The 20,544-nt window shown below is 39.4% G+C and overlaps 1 protein-coding gene across 1 annotated transcript in view; it reads left to right on the plus strand.

Annotated features, from left to right (window-relative positions):
- Positions 1–452: 452 nt before the first annotated feature.
- LOC140856470 (uncharacterized) overlaps positions 453–20,544 on the plus strand; it is a 42,379-nt gene continuing 22,287 nt past the window's right edge. The window contains exon 1 of the mRNA XM_073253822.1: positions 453–528. Coding sequence (XP_073109923.1) covers positions 453–528 — 76 coding nt within the window. The remainder of the gene's footprint in view (positions 529–20,544) is intronic.

Consider the following 20,544-nt stretch of genomic DNA (forward strand, 5'->3'; position numbering starts at 1 on the left):
GATGTTCCCGAACCTCCGGTACCCGGCCTCAAGTTCGGACATGGTATAGATTAGCTGCAAACGTGGACGCTACGTCAGGTAAGCGAAATAATGAAAACACTAAGAGGGAAAGAGACGAAGTGGAACTTACCCTGACCATGGTCGGGTAGAACGAAGATAGCATCTCGGTCACCTGCCGAGACTTCAGGACCTCCACGTCGGCTGGGAGAAGGATTCCCTGGCATAGCCTTCTGGCCAAGTTGTGGTCTGCCAGGGCCGACACTCCTTCGGGGGCCTGGGCGCCAGGTGGCACGGCGATGCTCCCCGACCTTTGGTCGTCGGCAGGGGCCATCGGGGTTTTCCCCCGATCGGCCGCCCCGGCTTGTAGATTGGGTAAGGAGGGGATGCTCGAGCTTGACGGAGCACCCCCCGTTGCAGCTGCAGATGCCGTCGGGTGACGTTCGGATTTCCGAATGGCGTCCGATGCCACTCTCATCGACGAAGCCGCCGACGTTCCTTCAGCCGCTTCCTCCGCCGGTCGCTCCTCCGGTTGCACCGTCGGAGCCGAGAGTGCAATCACCGGCTCCGACTGATCGATCGCCGACGCTGCAACGGTCGGCGTCGCTGTTGAGGGTCTCTTCGACGGTCGCGAGGGTCCGGCCCCGGACGCCGGCCTCTTCCTCACCGCATATTGTCTGATTTCGGCATCGGTTGGCCTCATCCTCGATGGTGTCCCTGCGATTCCGACAAGAGGATCAGTATATGCTCGAGAACGAATGCTAAATAAAAAGACAATCGATGGATCGGGCGATACCTAGACGGGGGACCAGGCTCAGGCCAGCATCATAGAGGGCTTGTTCGGTAACAAGCTCCCTCTGCTTCGGGACCGACATGTCCTTGAGTCGGTGGAAGTCCTCCCGGTCGTCCGCCTCCACTCGGCTGTTCTCGTTTGCCTCAGTTCGGGGCACGCCCCAATGAGAAGAGAAGCCCCAGGGAGAAGAAGAAGAAACAAAGAAAAACTGGTTCTTCCACCCGTGGATGGACGATGGAAGGCCAGTGATGAAGGAAAGACTCTTCCGGGGGTTGAAGAGCCACCACCCTCGGGCCTTAGGGTGGGGTCGAAGGACAAAAAATGTCCGAAAGAGAGAGATCCGAGGGTTGGTCGGCAGAAGCTGACACAACAGGGCGAAGCTGATTATTAGCCGAACAGAGTTCGGCGCCAGTTGCGCCGGACAAAGTCCGTAATAATCTAGCAGATTCCGAACGAACTCCAGAATCGGAAGCCGAAGACTAGCCCAGAGGTCCTCGACGTACAAGGCCACCTGACCCGCGGGTGGGTTGTTAACCCGACCCCCGGCCCCAGGGGCGGAAAGCTGGAACTGCTCCGGGATATGATACTGATCCCGAAGCCGATCCACGTTCGGCCCCGAAAGCGAGGAACCTCAACTTCCGGAGTCGACCGAAGGTCATCGGTCGGGTTTTCCGACCGAGCCTCCTGCGGTGAGGTTCTGGCCATGACACCAGAACCAAGAAGAAGACAAGACCGAAGAAGAAGGAGAAGGAAAAGGAAGGGTTTTAAGGAAAGCTAGAGCAAAGCAGGAGGGGGGACGAACCCCGGACTAACCCTTGCGAGAGTGGGGGTGGGCGCAGCTGCCGTCGACGACAGAGAGACCGTTTGGGCAGAGTCTCCGCAGCAAAATCGTCAAAAATAGAGCTTCGAGTACAAGTGGCCCCATATATATAGGGCTGTCCGACGGTCGAGATGACGTCGCGCTGACCAAGACTTCTCGGATGAGCGACACGTGGCGGCATCCGGGCCCTCTTTCGGTCTGGTGGTTCGGTGCACCCATCCCGGAAGGGCCACGTCGCCTTCATTAAATGCGCAGGACGCCGGCCCAACAACCTCTGATGCATAGCGGAAGGGCCACGATTCGGAATTAAATCGCCCGCGGTGATTCGCGTCCCCAATGGGATGCCTGACAGTGGCCCGCGCTCCCAAAACTGACGCCGGATGGCGGTTTGCGTTCCCCAAAAGGCGTCGGACACCCGATCACCTGACACCGGATCGTCCGGCACTCGATCGTCTGACACCCGATCGCCTGACACCGGATCGTCCAGCACTCGATCGTCTGACATCCGATCGCCTGACACCGGATCGTCCGGCACTCGATCGTCTGACACCCGATCGCCTGACATCGAATTGTCTGACGTCGCATCATCGAACAACAGGACACCTGACATCGATTTGCCCGGATCGTCCATCGGTGAGATCAGCAGACTCGGGCCAGGATGCGGTAAAGAATCCACTCCTTTCGCCCAACGTCCCACCCACGTGGAGACGCGGGCCGATGCGACATCAGGCTCAGGAGTGAGGGGGCAACTGTTGGGATATACCGACCGACCGACTCCATCCGACCGACCGACTCTATCCGACCGACCGACTCCATCCGACCGACCAACTCCACCCGACCGACGGCGACTACCGATTGTGCCCCGACCGGAGCGGATCGGCCTAACGAGCCTACGTCGCCTCCGATCGTCTGAGAGCCGACCCGTCACCGACTTCCTATCTGGTGGGACACCGCCGACTCACCACCAGTTTGGATGACTGACATCCCACCTCTACGGGCCCTCCTAGACGCCGAATGAGCGGCGTGAGCTGCAATCCCATCAAATAAACGCCGTACGAACGCCAGGGGGCATTATCCTGCCAGGAAGCCTGGGGCGCTGTCCTGCTAAGGACGTGAATTAATTCCTGGGACCTGTCAGCTTTGTCAACGACGTGACAACCTCCGACGATTTGACAACTCTCCAGTTGTCTACATCACCAACGGCGAGGCTATACCGCCTCCTACTATAAATCGGAGGAGGCAACAGTGCTAGAGATCTCTTCGAAAACTCTCAAGCTCTCTCTCTTTCTCTCTCCCTCTCCTTCTCTCGTAGAGCTCCTTTCTTCTTTTCACTGTTGCCTAGTCTCCTCTCTGACTTGACCGTCGGAGGGTCCCCGCCGGAGCCGCCTCCGGTCAGCGTGGACTTTCTTTTGCAGGTGCTCGTTCCCGGTGACCAGGCGACGAAGGGATTGGCCGTAATATTTTCTAATTAAATTTTGTATTTTTCAACTATGATAGAGTTTTTTTTTTTAGAGAGAGGAAGAGAGAGAACACTATAATTGCTCTTAATATTTAAGCAATATATCCATCTATCATTGTTCAGATATCTATTCCCCAACAATAACATGCGTGAAGGATGCAGTCTAGGATTGTTTAATTGCTTGTCTCACCATAATTTCTTCAATCACTAGTTAATACTATTCTATATATTTAATGAATGATTTTAATGTAAACCTTAATTTATTTGTTCCTGATAGACTACTGTATCAAATTTCAAGTACGGTCATTATGAGTAAATATTCATTGCAACTCAAATTTGTAATAAATCAATGGGAACACTTATATTTCATCGATTATCATCATGTATCTTATCAATTTTTATGATGATATTTTATATTATTTTATTAATTTTTAATTTTTTATTAATTTAATATAAATTTGATGTGATACCGCTATTGCAACGAATATTTATCCAGTTGTAACGCATCATTCGCCACAGCAGCGGAGCCTGTGGATGATGTCCAAACGGCATCTCCGAAACTAGCTTGACATGGACCTTCTCGACCCTAGTGGAGGCCTACAAGATTGGTCAAAAAGAACGGTCCTCGGTCAACCCAATACACATCGCCAGCATAAAGCTGCAACTACTAGGAAGCCCCTTGGCTATTATCTTAATTATACAATTAAAGATGATACTTTATTATTATTGTTGTTGTTGTTTGTATTTTTGAGTTGCTTATATCTCGTTATAAATGATATCAGTGCTACATCGATCAATGCTCAATTGATATGCTTATTGTTGGTTAATAACATATTGGATCAATTAGAATTGGTGCAAGAGTGTATCAAGATAGGAAAATCAATAAATTATAGTTGATGAGCTCCCCTGAGAAGCTAATGAAAAAATTAAACTCAACAAAGCAGACATAAAAATTTGAAGATTACTAGAAGTGATGCTTTGTTTTTAGGTCTTTTTCGTATGAACGCAGTGCCACCCATTTTGGTGAGGACTCAAAATTAAAATAATAACCAAGGCAGCAAGACGGTCGACATGGTTTATTAATTTTATCTATTTTCAGGCATCGGGATTGAGGAGATTAAGCATCTTAGCTTGTGCGCGGAAGCAGCCTCTGATGCTTTTTCTGAATAAATAAAGAAATGAGGAAAAGCAAACAAACAAAATTTGTGGTTTTTACTTCATAGTTTATACTGCCAAATATATTCTTGGCATTCAATAATATGTTGGGGAAGACGGCACATCGGATCCAACCCAAGTAGCACCGGTGCAGTCAAAATAAATAAATAAATAAATAAATAAAATGAAGAGAATGGAAAAAAATTTAGTGAAAGAACTGTTTTGGTTTTTTGGTATTTTGATTTCTCTTCTATTTATGTCGGAGTCATATTATTTTGGGTTTCTTTTTCTTCTTATCTTCATGATTATAACGTCACTTGCATCCTAAGAGCAGTGTTTTTATCTAAATTTTTTGGGTCTAGCTTACCGTATAACCATGTCGAGATGAATTTAGCTTTCATCCTTGTCTGATTTAATTATTGTTGATTGCTGTAGAGAAGGATAATTTTGAAAGACCTCTCGTGATATAATTTTTATATTTATTTTTATCAATATATATCTTAAATTTTTAATAGTATCGGAGGATCCTATTACAAGTGTATACGATTCGATTTGATTTGGTTTGATTTAAAAATATTATTAAATTAAATTAATAAATTATAATTTATAAATTTTATAAATCAAATTATATTATTTTATCACTTAAATCAGGTGAGGTCAGCTCGTGAATTATGATTTAATCTGATTTAATTAATAATTTAATATATTATAATATAAAAAATTAAAAAATATTTTAATATTTCTATCTAAAAATAAATTTTTTTATAATTTTAATTTTTAAAATTATTAAAATGAAGATTACGTCTATAGCCAATCGAAAGCTAGGTTCTATTCTAGATTTTGTGTGTTAGTATGTGTATACGTGCATATATTATGATTTATAATTTGGTCTTGATCTAATATTTTTATAAAATCAGATGAAATCATTAAATTATTTTATATTAAAATCATAAATCCAACTAGATTATTTTAATTTTTAAATCAGTCCATATTGATAAAAATAATTTAATCTAATTCGAATTAATAGTTTGAATTATTTAGTGAACATCTTTATTTATTATAATCTATTTTATTTCTAGTAAATTTTATTTGGAGACGCCTCATATTTTGGTTTCAGAACTGTTGGAGTAAACCAACTGATCTCCAATACACATCGACTGACGTCCGACTCTGACCCACCAAATGAATAGACAATCCTGGAAGCGACTACCGACTATATGTCGGCTGAGCAAGCCGACACTGCTTTCAACCGACCGACCGAACCTCCTTTACCGACTTGATATCGATAAGCAGTCGATGTTCAGACTCTACAAACAACAGACTACTTCGACCATCGATATTTCAGAGATACTAACCGACAACCGACTCCCGACACACAGTCGGTCGACTCATTCAAATATATCATAACCGTCACGGACGGTTACTCCACTGATATCGCGGCGTAATCCATGGAGATTAATAACCCACTGCGAGATTACCGTCCTGTGATTTTACGTCGCTAAATGCGGGACCATATCCGACTATTACGATGATCTACTCTATAAAAAGGGGGGTAACGCAATAGTTTCGGTAAGCCAATTCTTATGCGCTGAGCTCTGTCTCCATTCTCATACTACTGTTGTCCAGTCTCCCCTTCTAACTTAGGCATCGGAGGTCTCCATCGGAGACAACTCCGATCAGTGCGGACTTCGTTTTGCAGGTGCTCGTTCCCGACGAACAGGTAACAAGGGGATTGGCAATAACAGATTAGCGCACCAGGAAGGGGGAAGACAGCAATAGATTGGCACGTCAGGTAGGGGGTTGACAGCGGCAAGAAAAAAACTCGCAATAACGAGAACCAGAGCTCAACGATCAACGACGACCGGCTCGGCGAGATACTCTTCCTGTTGGGAAGAAACCCCCTCCCTTATCTTCGGTAGCAGAGCCCAGTTCTCCACGCCCCGTGGTTACCACAGATGCTCAGATTGCTGCGATTGTACAATAAATGAACGTCCTCACGGAGGTAGTCAAAAGCCTCCAACAACAGCAAATCCAGCCACCACAATCACCGGCGGAGCAATCGGTGGCGCATTCAGCGCCTTCTAGGCATAGCCGCCGTCATCCACGATGATCTCCATCTCCTCCACTAGAGCGGCGATCTCGGCTCTCTCAACGAGATGAGCAGCGACACTCGCGGCACTCTCGACGTGTCATCCACCATTCATGACTCCCCTCTCCTTCTCAGTTAGATTGAGCAAGGAAGGAAAAGTGACTGCGAACACCATCTACCTCTCCCTCTAATTTATCGGGAGGATCAACCCCTGGAGTCTCCCACCATCGACGGCTTGAAGACTATGAACGTAAGTTTGAGAAAATCAACCGCCGACTCGCCCAGCTCCAGACGGACGGTCAGAAATCGTCAAATGACTTCGATTTCCATACCACCCAGCCTCTTTCCCGACTTATTTTGAACAAATCGATTCCGACTCCATTCAAGATGCCGCATGTGGAGCCCTATGACGGTTCTACCGACCCAATCGATCACCTCGAGAGCTACAAGGCTCTCATGACAATTCAGAGAGCAACCGACGCCCTCCTGTGCATCGGCTTCTCGGCTACACTTCGGAAAGCTGCTCGGGTCTGGTACTCTGGGCTTCAGTCGGGAAGTATCCACTCCTTTGAACAGCTAGAATATTCCTTCGTGGTCCATTTCAGCACCAGCCGGAGGTCGGCACAAATCTTGGATAGTCTCTTTTCGATCAAACAAGGAGAGACTAAAATACTCTGAGATTTCGTGGCCTGATTCAACGCGGCCATGCTTGAGGTCAGGGACCTCAACGAAGATATGGCCATATCGGTCATGAAAAGAGGTCTGAGAGGGTCCCGATTTACGTATTCACTGGATAAGATCCTCTCTCAGACATATGCTGAACTCTTAGAGTGTGCATACAAATACATGCATGCGGACGAAGGAGCCTCTAACCGACGCCAGACAGAAGGCAAGGATCAGAAGAAGAAGAAACAAAAGAAAGAAGAAGCTCCGACTGAATCAAGTTAGCCACCTACTGATGAACGAGTTTCGCCTCAACGACAGAGTCCGAGGTCGAATTACGACAGGTATGACTCCTATACTCCTCTTTCTGCTCCTCGTGCACAGATTCTCATGAAGATTGAAGGGGTGGAATATCTACGGCACCTTCCACCGATGAAAACTAGAAATCGCAATTGAAGGAAGTATTGGCGGTTTCACTATGACTATGGCCACGACACCAAATAATGCATCCAGCTCAGAGACGAAATAGAGACCTTGATACGATGAGGCTATCTCGAGAAATATCGGAGGGATCCACCGACTCTACCTCTTCCTGATCGACGACCCCAATCGACTGAGGAAGTTGTGAATAACCAACCAACCGCGGGAGTCATCAACATGATCACCAGACGACTGGACCGGGGGGCAACTTCCAACGAGGAGTCAATGAAGTGACTACAACTCCATGATGTAATAACTCCCTTAGAAGATGATGTTCGAAGAATTTAAACTCCTCACGACGACACTGTTGTTGTTTCGACAATTAGCTAATAAAAGCATGATGGATGTTTTATCCTACTCGACTTCCTTCCAAATGCAACTACTTGGAGAATCAACTGCTTCGGTGTCGACTACATTTCGATCTTCTTGCAAAAACTGACATCCCGACTGTGATTTTAAAGCGACACTGAATATACTTCGACTTTCACTGTAAAAGCCAGAAGATCGACGATCTCGACATCGCGTATACTTCGGCTTTCACTGAAAAAGTCAGAAGATCGACGATCTCGATACCGAATATACTTCGGCTTTCACTGAAAAAGCCAAAAGATCGACGATCTCGACATCGAATATACTTCGGCTTTCACTATAAAAGTCAGAGGATTGACTATCTCAACACGACTACATTTTGATTCTCTTACAGAACCGACTTATTGACTTCAACTGGAGGCCAGCACCGACGACGCAGACTTTTTCTACAAAAGCCATGCTGCCCCCATAGTCAGCTTTCTATTGAAGCAGCTGGCTAATTTGCTGACTTAGTATCAACTAAGAAAGGTAAAATGCTAAGATGATTAAGGTCGGATTGGAACTATACGGACATGACCATTGCCAGTCGAGGGATATTCAACTTACCACCGTTTATCAAATAATACGATGTATTCGATTTAACATCATTATCCCAGCTAAATACGTTGAAAACTATACGACTAGCAGATTCCACAAAGTCTGCAAAATAGTCGGATCAACGACCCACATCCAGAGATTATTCTACATACAATGCGACGTATAAGCCCGACCAAGGTCCGAGCCATGGGTATTCGACTGGCCATCGTTATCCTAACTAAATACGTCGGAAACTACATGACTAGCAGATTCTACAAAATCTGCGAAATAGTCAGATTTACAATCTACATTCAAAGATTGTTCTACAAGCAGATATTACAAATTCGACGACACAAAGGCATTTCAAAAAAATATTTTCATTATCAAAAAGAAAGATTACAAAATTGGACCGAAGTCTGATTACACATCTTTTTTTATAAAAAGAAAAATCAGAAGCACCGACTAATCCTCATCGCCGCTCTTTAAATCGGCAGGCCCACCTTGGATCGGCTTCTCCGATAAAGTTCACCTTCCAGCTCGAAGACGATACGACTCGAGTTGAGTTGTGAAGATGATTGACTGATCCCATTGCTCGGCCAACCACATCAATAGCTTAACCCACTCGTACGGAAACAGAGAGGGTCTCACCTGGTCAACGACTACACCCTCCTTACTGAAACCCGACCAGCAACCAGAGCTAGAGGTGGGCTTCAGATTTTCGTCCGCCGATGAAAATGACTTTGATCATGCAGCTGAGATGGGGATACGGAATACACGGTAACGGGTTGTCGACCCCACCATCGACACCATAGGTGAAAAGCTGACGTCGGCTCGAAGCACGATTTCACTTTCAAAACTGACTTACAATTAGACCAGATAACAGGAAAACCTTTGGATCCGACAGGGAGCCATCGATCGAAATCTCCAACCAATCACCCCCTGCAAGAACCTCACCCATCAAAACCATTTGGAGGGCTCTAGAAAACAACAAGGAACAATTTTTACTCGAAGAGCGGCTCTCTGACAAAGCTCTCCCATCAGAAAGGATGAAATGAGGGATGAGTACCTGGTTGATAGCGGTCCCTTTATATAGGAATGCCCGACAGCCCAGATGAAAGCAGTCAGATCGAGAACACACTGGATGATGACACGTGGTAGCATCTGGATCCATCACCGGTCGACGGTTCGATGCACCTGCACCAGATCAAACCACGTTACTTTCATCCGCGTGAACAACTCCGACCCAATGACACCTCGACACGTGGTGAAAATCTACATGCCATAATTAAATCCCACGACGCCGGTTCACATTCCCGATACGACGCCTGACACCAGATCCTCCTGTCGATACGACGGCTCGAAAGCGACAAAATGACTGTTCGACCATACTCCAACGAAAATGATGTCAGAGTCGGGATTCGACATGACAGACAACAACTCCTTTCGTCCAAGGCAATTAACCACGTGATGATACATGCGCTGATTCACCATTCGACTCGAGAGTGAGGGGCAACCGTTGGAGTAAACAGATCGACCGTCATAAACTGATCGATCTTCGGCACACACCGATCGATGCCCGACTCTGATCTACTAAACGAACAGACAATTCTGGAAGCGACTACCGACTATATGTCGGCTGAGCAAGCCGACACTGCTTTCAACCGACCGACCGAACCTCCTTTACCGACTTGGTATCGGTAAGCAGCCGATGTTCGGACTCTACAGACAACAGACTACTTCAGTTGTCGGTATTTCAGAGTTACTAACCGACAACTGACTCCCGACGCACAGTCGACCGACTCATTCAAATATATCATAACTGTCACGGACAGTTACTCTACTGATATTGTGGCATAATCCATGAGGATTAATAATCCACTGTGAAATTATCGTTCTGTGATTCTACGCCGCTAAATGCGAGACCATATCCGACAGTTACGACGATTTATTCTATAAAAAGAGAGGTAAGGCAATAGTTTCGGTATGCCAATTCTTATGCACTGAGCTTTGTCTCCATTCTCATATTACTGTTGTCTAGTCTTCTCCTCTAACTTAGGCATCGGAGAGTTTCCATCGAAGATAATTTCGGTCAATGCGGATTTTATTTTGAAGGTATTTGTTCTTGATGAACAGAAGATGAGAGGATTGAGAGCAACAAGAACAAATTTGGACCCTTCAAAACAAACACACAAGGAAGCAAACAAATAAATTATTCCAACGTGAATATCACGAGAGAGAGATTTTGGAATTATAACATCAAAGGATAAAATCAAGCGTCGGAGTTGAGCTGAGAGTTTGGTCTGTTGTCGGAGCCAGCGGCTGACATTTCTGGAACAAATAGGCATCAAGACTTCTTGAGTCAGATCTTGGACGTGAGCGGAAAATGTTCATGGCGGATGTTCAGCGGCAACTTCGTCAAAAGTCCAAAAAAGGAAAGCCAAATAGAGAGTTGGAACTCAAAAAAGTCGAATTGATTCGAGTTCGAAAGCGAAAATGGTGTGCAGCTTTTTGACCTTTACAAAGATTCGAGTTACCCCGTCAAAACACCATGCCAGTCATCTCGTTGTTTCGTAATTAAATTTTATATTCTTCAGCTACGATGGATCTTTGTTCAGAGAGAGAAAATTACGACGGTCGTTAAAAATTGAGAATATTCATATTCATATTTATTTTATTTAAAAAATTATAAATATAAATATAAATATAAATATTATTTAAATATAAAATTTTATAATTATATTTATTTTAAATAATTATAAATATAATATAAAAATAAAAAATATAATTATAGATATTATTTATATATATAATTAAACTTTATGACTATAGAATCAAAGATATTACTAAATAGATGATAAATTAAGTTAATAACATATTTATATAGTTATCTATTTTTTAAAAATTTAATAAATATTATATAAAATTATATAGGATTACATATAGATTTAAAATTTGGATACGGATTGGATAATTGTTTATCCATATCTATATCCATTTTTCTTAATGGATATGGATGCAGATATAGATATTAATAGAATTATCAAATTTCTATCGTATTCGGATTAATTCAGATACAAAAATAAATTCGGGTGGATAATATTTATACCACTTTCACCTCTATAATAATTTATTATATTAGTATAATGCTAATATATATTAATATTATATTAATACAATACTAATATTTTAATATAATAAATTTATTAATATAGATATAAATATAATATTATCTCAATATAAATATTAATATATTAATATAAGTATTATATTAATATTAATAAAAATAATATATTAGTATAAATATTAAAATAATAACAAAATATAATAAATATTATAATATTAATATCGATATTTATATTATATTATATTTATATAAATATTAAGATAATATTAATATAATATTATATTATCATTGTTCAGTATTTCATCTTAATTATATTTTATAAAATCATAATCATCGATCTTAAAAGAATATTTTTGGAAGGAGAAAAGCACCATCAATTTTCATTAAGAATGAAAGTGGTATGAATATTATCCATCCGGATTTATTTTCGTACCCGAATTGATTTAGCTAGATATAGATAGAAATTTAAGGATCCGACTAATATCCATATCCATATCCCTATTTGTTAAAAAAAATAGATATGGATATGGATAGACAACTATCCGCTCTATATTCGAATATTCGAATTTATATATAATTCTATATAATTTTATATAAAATTTATTAATTTTTTAAAAATATATATAATTATATAACTATGTTATTAACTTGATTTATAATCTATTTACTAATATTTTTGATTCTGTAGCCATAAAGTTTAATTATCTAAGTAAAATCCATAATTATATCTATATTTCTAATATTCGAATTATATCCATATCTATTTAAAATAAATATAAATATAAATTTTTATATCTAAATAATATCCATATCTGTGTTGTATTCATCAAACAAAACAAATATGGATATGGATATCGTGGTATCCGATCTATTTTCAGTCATAATTTTCATTCTATGAAAAGTTCAAAAATCTATTTTTTTTCATAAATTTTTAATTTTTATGAAATATAAAAAATATCTTCTAATAGAAAGAGATTTTTGTATTCTCTTTCTTCTTAAAATTTCAACTAAATAAAAGATCCCACCTTCATTTTTCAGAAATTATCATTTTTTTCTTCCACTACCGGTGAACCAAACGAGTAAACGTTCCAGCAATGTATCCATTTATCACTGTTCGGAAATAATTGCATATGGGATGGTTGTGGCATCTATCCTATGTGGAACTATTCCCTAGTTTTCATGGGCATGGATTGTTTGACGGAGTCGAAAGCTTGCTTGTCTCACTAGTTAGTACTGTTCTGTATATTTAATAATGACTTTAGTGTACACCTTAATTTATTAGTTTTTGATAGACCACTGAGCCACATTATGAGATTCGGCTGTCAGAATGGGTCTGACGTCCGTCCCATGAGGTCGCACCCAACGTAATCACAGGAGCAGCCTGCGGACGCTATCAAAATAGTATCCCATAAACAAATGAGATGGCTCTGAACGGAAGAGGGACGGCTTTACCAAGATCTTTCACCAACATGCAACCGAACATGAGATGGTTTCACGCGAATAGCCATATGTTTCCTCTCGTTTAATCTTTAGTATCCTTGTTGGATTAAAATTTAAATTCATTTAAATTCATTCATAGATATCATAGTTGGCGATCAAATAGATCCATGATGCAGTTTCTCTTGATCTATATCAATCATGGATCCAATCTACTCTGTTATCATTGGTGATAATTCAAGGCTTCATTCAAAAAAATTAATTAAAAAAAATATTATTTATATTTTTTAATTTTATATAAATATTTAAAATATTTTTAAAAAATAATCAATATGATATTAAATATATGGCCGCATAGAAGTCCTTAATAAAATTTGATTCCTAATCTTTTTTGAGATCTTAATGGGGCCCACATGTCTTTTCTTTTGAAGTGATCCTTTATATTTAGGGCTCATTTTGTTAGAAAGAATTTCCACTTATCGGAATATTTTTCTGTAAAAATAATTTTCGAAATATAATATCTGAGAAAGTGATTTTAACATATTTAGTTGATTTTAAAAAAAATAATATATTTCAAAATATCTTATATTTGATTGAGTATATATTTTTTTGAAAAAATTATATAAAATATTTATTATATTTTTTATAAAAGAAAAAAATTATCTCATTGTATTTATAACTTTTTTAACATATTTTTTAAAAAAAATCAATTCTCAGTTCACGAAAAGTCAAAAACTCATATAAATTCTTTTTCATAAAATATGAAAATTTTATTTCTATCAAAATGCTATTTTTGGTTTATCTTTTGAAAACTCCAACCAGGCAGGAAAGGTTTCTTCGTTAACCATTGTCCATGCTCTCGCCTTCTTCCAACCAAACGAGACCTTGGTCCTTTATCGTATGAACACAGTGCCAAGCCACCACACATTTCTCTGAGGATGCAAAATTAAAATAATAACCAAGGCAGCACGACGGTCGGCAAGGTTCATTAATTTTATTTATTTTCAAGCATGTGGATGGAGGAGACTGAGATCATTAGCTTGCGTGTGAATAAATAAAGAAATGAGGAAAAGCAAACAGACAAAATATGGGGCCCTTCCTTTGGTTTATACTATCAAATATATTCTTGGCATTCAATCCAGAAACAAACACCCAGAGAACCAAGGAAATGAAGACTTTTTAAATTATTCCAACGTGAATCTCATAAGAAGAGAGAGAGAGAGATTTGATTTTTAGAACATAAAAGGACAAGATCATAGTCAAAGTTCAGAATTAAGCTGAAAGTTTGGTTGATGTCTTTTCTTTTTTTATGGTAAAGTTTGGTTTGATGTCAGAGCTCGTTGTTTAGACTTTTGGAACAAAGAGGCAACAAGACCTTTTGAGACAAAGATGTTAGATATGGGCAGAAAATGTTCATGAGGGTGTTCAGCAGTTACTTTGTCAAAAAGTCCAAAGGAGAAAGCCAAGAAAAACCCTTGGGGAGTTGGAACTCAAAAAATTCAAGATTCGTTACATAGACAAAACGGCATGCAGCTTTTTGACCTTTTCGTGCTAGAGCCGAAATTAGTGCATGCAGTCTCGTTAGGTATGCTTTCCACTGGAAACAGGGAACCATGCAGATGCTACTGTTATTTCCTTTCTTCTATATTTGACTAGCAAGGACTTGGACTGCTAGTTCTTAGTATTTGTTGATGGTGCTAAAGATGTTCCGTTCAATTACTGAATCAAAAGTAACTTTAAAAAAAAAAAAAAAAAGAGATTCTCAATGTACTCGATTAATGAATGTTCCGTTACCTGAAAGTGAAAGTGGAAGTGAATTATTCCGCTTCATGTTGTGAAAGTGAATGTGAATGCCAGAAAAAACACCATTTTTTCTTGCTTTCAGAAAGTGGCATGGATAGCTTGTTGGTGTTTTCCAAAGTCTGAATATGAGCAACCTTCTTTCATTACAAAATGATCTGTCTCACTAATTGAAAAGTAGCCAAACCCCAATAGCCAGGGTTCAGCTTTTAGGAATTCACCTATGCAAAACTCACAATAATTCTTCTAAGTGGCACATGGCCTAAGAAATAGTTGGAATGGGCTAATTAAGATCTAAAACTGAGATACTATTATGGTTTCAAGGGCCATGTATATCGGATAGAGTTGTATCTTTCGCATGAAAGATCCTTCATTCTTTCGCACAAATCCATCATTAGATCATGCAATACTGGTTTTGCAGAGATGGATATGGAAAGGTTTGAAGTGCTTTGAGAGCTATGTGGAGCATTATCCAATGGGTGACATTGTGAAAGACGATCGATCATTTTTCGCACGAAAGATACAACACGAGCCCCATGTATATTTGAACCAAATGTGATTGGCTAGAAGTCCAAGTACCCTTCGTGCAACCAAGGCTTAAACTCAATCAAAATGTGCATTCTCCATTTGTATATGTTCATGTTCAATTTGTTAAGGGGATTCAAGATTATTTACCTGATGTAGGTAAAGATTTGTCAGAGGATGCTTGATATGAGGACAGACCTTCCTAATTGAGGCAATGTCTGGTGTCATAATATGATAATATGAAAATTCTAACAATTAGCAATTGCATATAGTTTTCACTTTCCCCATTTTTGAACTCCCTCTGGTGTCCTTACAATTCCCTTCGCATCGGACAAATTCAACAGTTCACAATGCACATTAAAAGTAAGGTTCTATGACATAGGAAAAATGTTTTTTTGGTGACAATAATTGCTATAATCCCACCAAGTACAACAATTTAGCTAACTTCAACAAAATGCCCAAATGAACTCCTGAACAAGATCTTTTGAGTGGTTCGCTCAAAGAATATGCTTTCCATTTGACCATGGAACTTCCATGCTAGAGGTGTAGTGTTGAACTAAGGATAGAGACTAAAGATTGATTCAAAATTTTAGCCCACTTGTAATATTACAGAGTCACAGACTCACAGCTGTTCTAACTTAGGTTCACATACCAACTAAAACGGTGATCCATTTCATTGATGGTTGGAGGTTGCAACACCGTCAAAGTGGTCAAAGCTAGTACTTATTAAATGGATTTGATGACTAATAGATTAGAGTTGACCACCTAATTGCCTCAAATCTATTCAAGTTGGAGGTTTAATTAAATAATTTGTACAATTCCAGTCTTAACACCACCGACTCATCATTCCAAACAGATCACAACTATTTCATGCCTGCCTTGATTCACGCAGGAAGTCCTTGGGCCATGTGATTATAACAATATCATAACATAGCATCTATTATTTATTAATTTTTTGTTTTTCTTTTTAATAAGCAAAAGGGTGGTAGATCCATCTGATTTTATTAATTTTATGGGGAATAAGGTAAATAAAAAGAATTCTACCAATATTTTTTATTCTAATTTTGTGCTTAATTTCATCACACCACGTGATGGCAAAATAATACACTTCGTAGCAAGGAGAAGACATTAGTTGACGCAAGAATTCTTCACTAATTTTCATTCTACCATATCTGTAGCAAATTCTCCCCTTTTGACTGCAAGTTGCTCATAACTCGTGTACCATAACTTGAATGCCAACCAAAAAATCATATCAGCAAGTCAATCTTTGTTGGATAAGGATCCGCAAGTCAGTCTTTGATGGAGAGAGAAGAGAGAGATAAGGGGTTTTTATTCATGCATATATCAGGACTTGGATTTAATTGATGGATGCATTGCATTCACCGCAAAAAATTTGATGTCAACCAACCTAGGTGACATCCTCTCCTCTAGAGATTGCATTGTACACCTGGTGTAACAACTCAAGAGATGTCCAGCTTTGGACCTAGTGATTGTTGCCCAAGGCAAATCTTATGCCTTAGATTAATGACCACTTATCGTTAGACTGATGACCTCACTTGGATCAAATTTTAAGAAAGAATACACTATAACAAAAAGGACATATAGCGACATTTTTTTGCCGACGCTTTTGGAAAGCGTCGGCAAGTTGCGCTGACCTGCCGACGCTTTTAAAAAGCATCGTCGTTTAACGACGCTTAAAAGCGTCGTAAAACTATCCAACGTCAACGCCGATGCTTTTAGCAAAAGCGTCGTTAAATAAAGAAAATGCCGACGCTTTTGTACAGTATTTAACGACGCTAAAAAGCGTCGTTAGGTTCGTTTAATACCTCCGATCTCCCGTGCCCTGATCTATCTCCCGCCGCCCCTGCTTTCCATCCTTTCCTCCGCCGACGGCCGACCCCATCTCTGCCACCGGTAGCGCAGCCGCCGTCCGCCGTTCTCGTTGCCTTCAAAGAAGGAGAAGTCGAGGAGCAGCAAGGCGGGGCTTATTTTTCCCGTCGGAAGGATCTCCCGCTTCCTCAAGAAGGGCAAGTGCGCGGACCGCGTGAGCGCCGGCACTCCGGTCTTCCTCGCCGCCGTCCTCGAGTACCTGTCCTCCGAGGTTGGTCCTTCTCCTCCCTTTTTCTCTTCGTCATTTATGCTTTTGAGTTGCTGGCCGGCTTTCTTGCATATAGCTTGTTCTTGTTAATTAGGGCCGGTCTCGTTTCTTTTTCCTCAAATTTATTGTCCGTCATTGCTATTTGCTTAAACTTGTAGTATGATTCTCAAGGATTAACCAATTGTTAAGCATCTAAAAATGCAGTGGTCCCTTGATTAATTTGTGTCTGAATATTTTGGGTGACAAAATGTTTTGAGCGGACAGAAGTCCTCAAACAGTACAGGATGCATGGTTAAAATATGGGGGGGGGGGGGGGGGAGAGAGAGCACGATTAGGCTTAGGCTTCAACGGTATTAGATTTTCAGGCTGGGACTGGGAGGCAAAGAAGGAAACACAATTTAGCGTTAGGTTTTTCATCAAAAGAAATTAGGGTCAGGCGAAGCTTAGTTGCATTTGATGGGACCCTTAATAGCAAAAAAAAAGAAAAAACATTAGATGGGACCCAGATGAATCCTAGCCCTCCCATTTGGCCCAATTTGTCAGAGGGAATGAGCTCAGGGTGGCTGACCTATGTGATGTTATTATTATTATTATTATTTTCCGAGAAAGACCTACGTGATGTTATCATTGAGGTCAGGTGCGATGGATGATGCTAGAGGAGCCCAAGGAAAATCCCCAACGTTAGCCCACAGAGTGATTTAATTAATTAGGAGCCATTTCTTATAATAAAATGTTGCAATGCTGGAGGAAGAAGAATGGCATGGCAACGTTATTTTTGCTTTTTTATTTTCCCCTGCTCTATTTTTCTTGTTTCAATCATTTTGGTTGGCTGGTTTACTTCTTTGTTTCCATGTCTATGCTTTAATGAAAGGAGGGTTAGGCATTACATATGATTTTTATGAACCACTAGTATGGATATTGGCATCCATGAAAGATTTAAATGCCGACCAATGTTGTGAATATCTCTGTTTTGCTTTATTTATTTTTATTTTTATTTTGAGGCTTGTGGATTACAGTTTGATCACAAAGTCAGAACTTGGTTTTTTTGATAGCAAAAGTCAGAACTTGGTTGCTGAGTTTTATGGATATATAACAGATGAAAGCTCAGTATATCTGAGCTTTTGAAAACGTTGCTGATTGCTTTTCTTCTAGTTTGTTTTGGAAGACATTGATCTTCTTGTTTCTCACAAAATATGGTATCAGCCATAAAATCAATGAAAGTACTCATTGCAGTGCAATGAGTTAAGAACGTACATTGGCTTAAGCAAAAGATCTATGCTCTTAAGAGAAATTATTCAGGTGGATCAACCCAGGACTACTGGACTAACCCTAAGTACTTTGTGCCGTCCGGTTGATAAATGGCATATGTTTTGTAAAATTAACTCAAAAAGTTCTTGAGATAATGCCATAGCAAAATATATTTCATTTAGTTGCTCTGAGTTGCTGAAAAATGTGCAACCATATTTTTAGAAAGTTTCATTAACATATTTTTACGAGGAGTTGTGCAAGTATCTGTTGAGTCTCATATTAGCTATGTGCTAGATAGATCTTAGATATAAAATATTATTAGACATTAGACTTTAATGTTCATTGAGCTTATAGGTGACATATTCAGCATCATCTATTCATATAGGAATTCACTATTAAAATAGTGTTCAGACTCTTTGGGCAGACGTGATCAAGTCTTGGAGCGACTTTAATTTTTGTCACTCTCACATGAGATGGCAATAGCGACTTCCTAATTAGAAGATTGCCGACAAGTTAAGCCAAAAGCTATTGAAAAATATTAAGTAGAGTTGAATAAACATAATTTTCTATGATCAGGTTAGCTACCTATTGCTTCCCCAACTAACATGCCTGTGGGATACTAGTGCACGGAAGTGTGGTTGGTGTCATCGGAGTTAGCTCGACCATTCATGAGGTGCCACATTGGACTGAAAGCTCGCACTGCAACTAGTTTTGGTGTTATAGTTTTCTACAGAATGTCTAATTTAAGTAATATAATTTGTTTCTATACCGAATGCATGTTTTGAGCGTCTATTTTGCTAAAATGAAATATATATATATATATATATATATATATATATATATATATATATATATATATATATATATATATATATATATATATATATATATATATAGGCTTAAACATGCAACATTAAAGATGAAGTAGGTCATTTTTGTAAGTTTGTGGGGTGTGTTTTCAGAAATAGATGTGAATAAACTACTTTTTACGGTCTTTTATGAAAGTTTCATAAAGGGTGGATTTAGAAATACAATAAAATATGAGTGATCAAACGGTATTCAAGGTTTGTACCAAAAAATACTAATAATATCTAAGGTAAACTACAAAGGATATCACATTGTAAATGGTCATTTTAAATTAACTATAATTGAAGTATTAAAATATTTTTCATCTTAATAACTAATATAACTTAAGATTTCCTCAAAAGCAAAAATAAAACTTATTTATTTTAACTAGTAAGTTGTGTAAAATATGATGTCCTAATCAAGCACCTTACAAGATAAAAAGCTAATTAGCTTTAAATTTTGAACTTTCGCATGAGAATTAGGCCCATAAGACAACTTAGCATCTACCATGGACTCAATTTAAGGTGGAGGAAAGCTCTTTTATTTTGATTGTGATCATTTTTAGTTATTGATGTGACTATCCAAATCTAGTTTGTATGTCCTTATTTGACATGTATTTATGGTTGAAAGTGGCTTTGTTTGATTTGTATGGTCTAATGTTCACATACTACTTATCAGTCCAATCAAATGACACTTGTTTTTTTTTTCCTTGTGGCTCTTAGCCTAATGCTAGCGAGATATCAAGCTTTTCATTTATCAGATTAGACTTCATTTTGTCGTGATTGAAAAGTTAAATATCTTTTTTATTATATGGAGATTATGAGCACATGGTGCATAGTTTTCTATATCATTGTGAAATATTCAAGTTGGTTGATAATCTCTCATTAAATTGTAGTATTAGTTGCAACTTTTTATCACAGAAATGGCTAGAGTTGAAATTTATCTAAATAATTTTAAAATGCATTAACATAAAAATTTATCACAGAAATGGCTAGCAATAATTTTAAAATGCATGCTAAGTAGATTTTCATGGGTGTTTTTGTGATGGTTGTGAATTTAATGCCAGGCAATGTTAATTATGAATTAATTTTAAAAAAAATTGCATTTCATAGAAACGTAGACCCG

This window comes from Elaeis guineensis, chromosome 1 (genome assembly GCF_000442705.2).
Source record: "Elaeis guineensis isolate ETL-2024a chromosome 1, EG11, whole genome shotgun sequence".
NCBI classification, from domain to species: Eukaryota; Viridiplantae; Streptophyta; class Magnoliopsida; order Arecales; family Arecaceae; genus Elaeis; species Elaeis guineensis.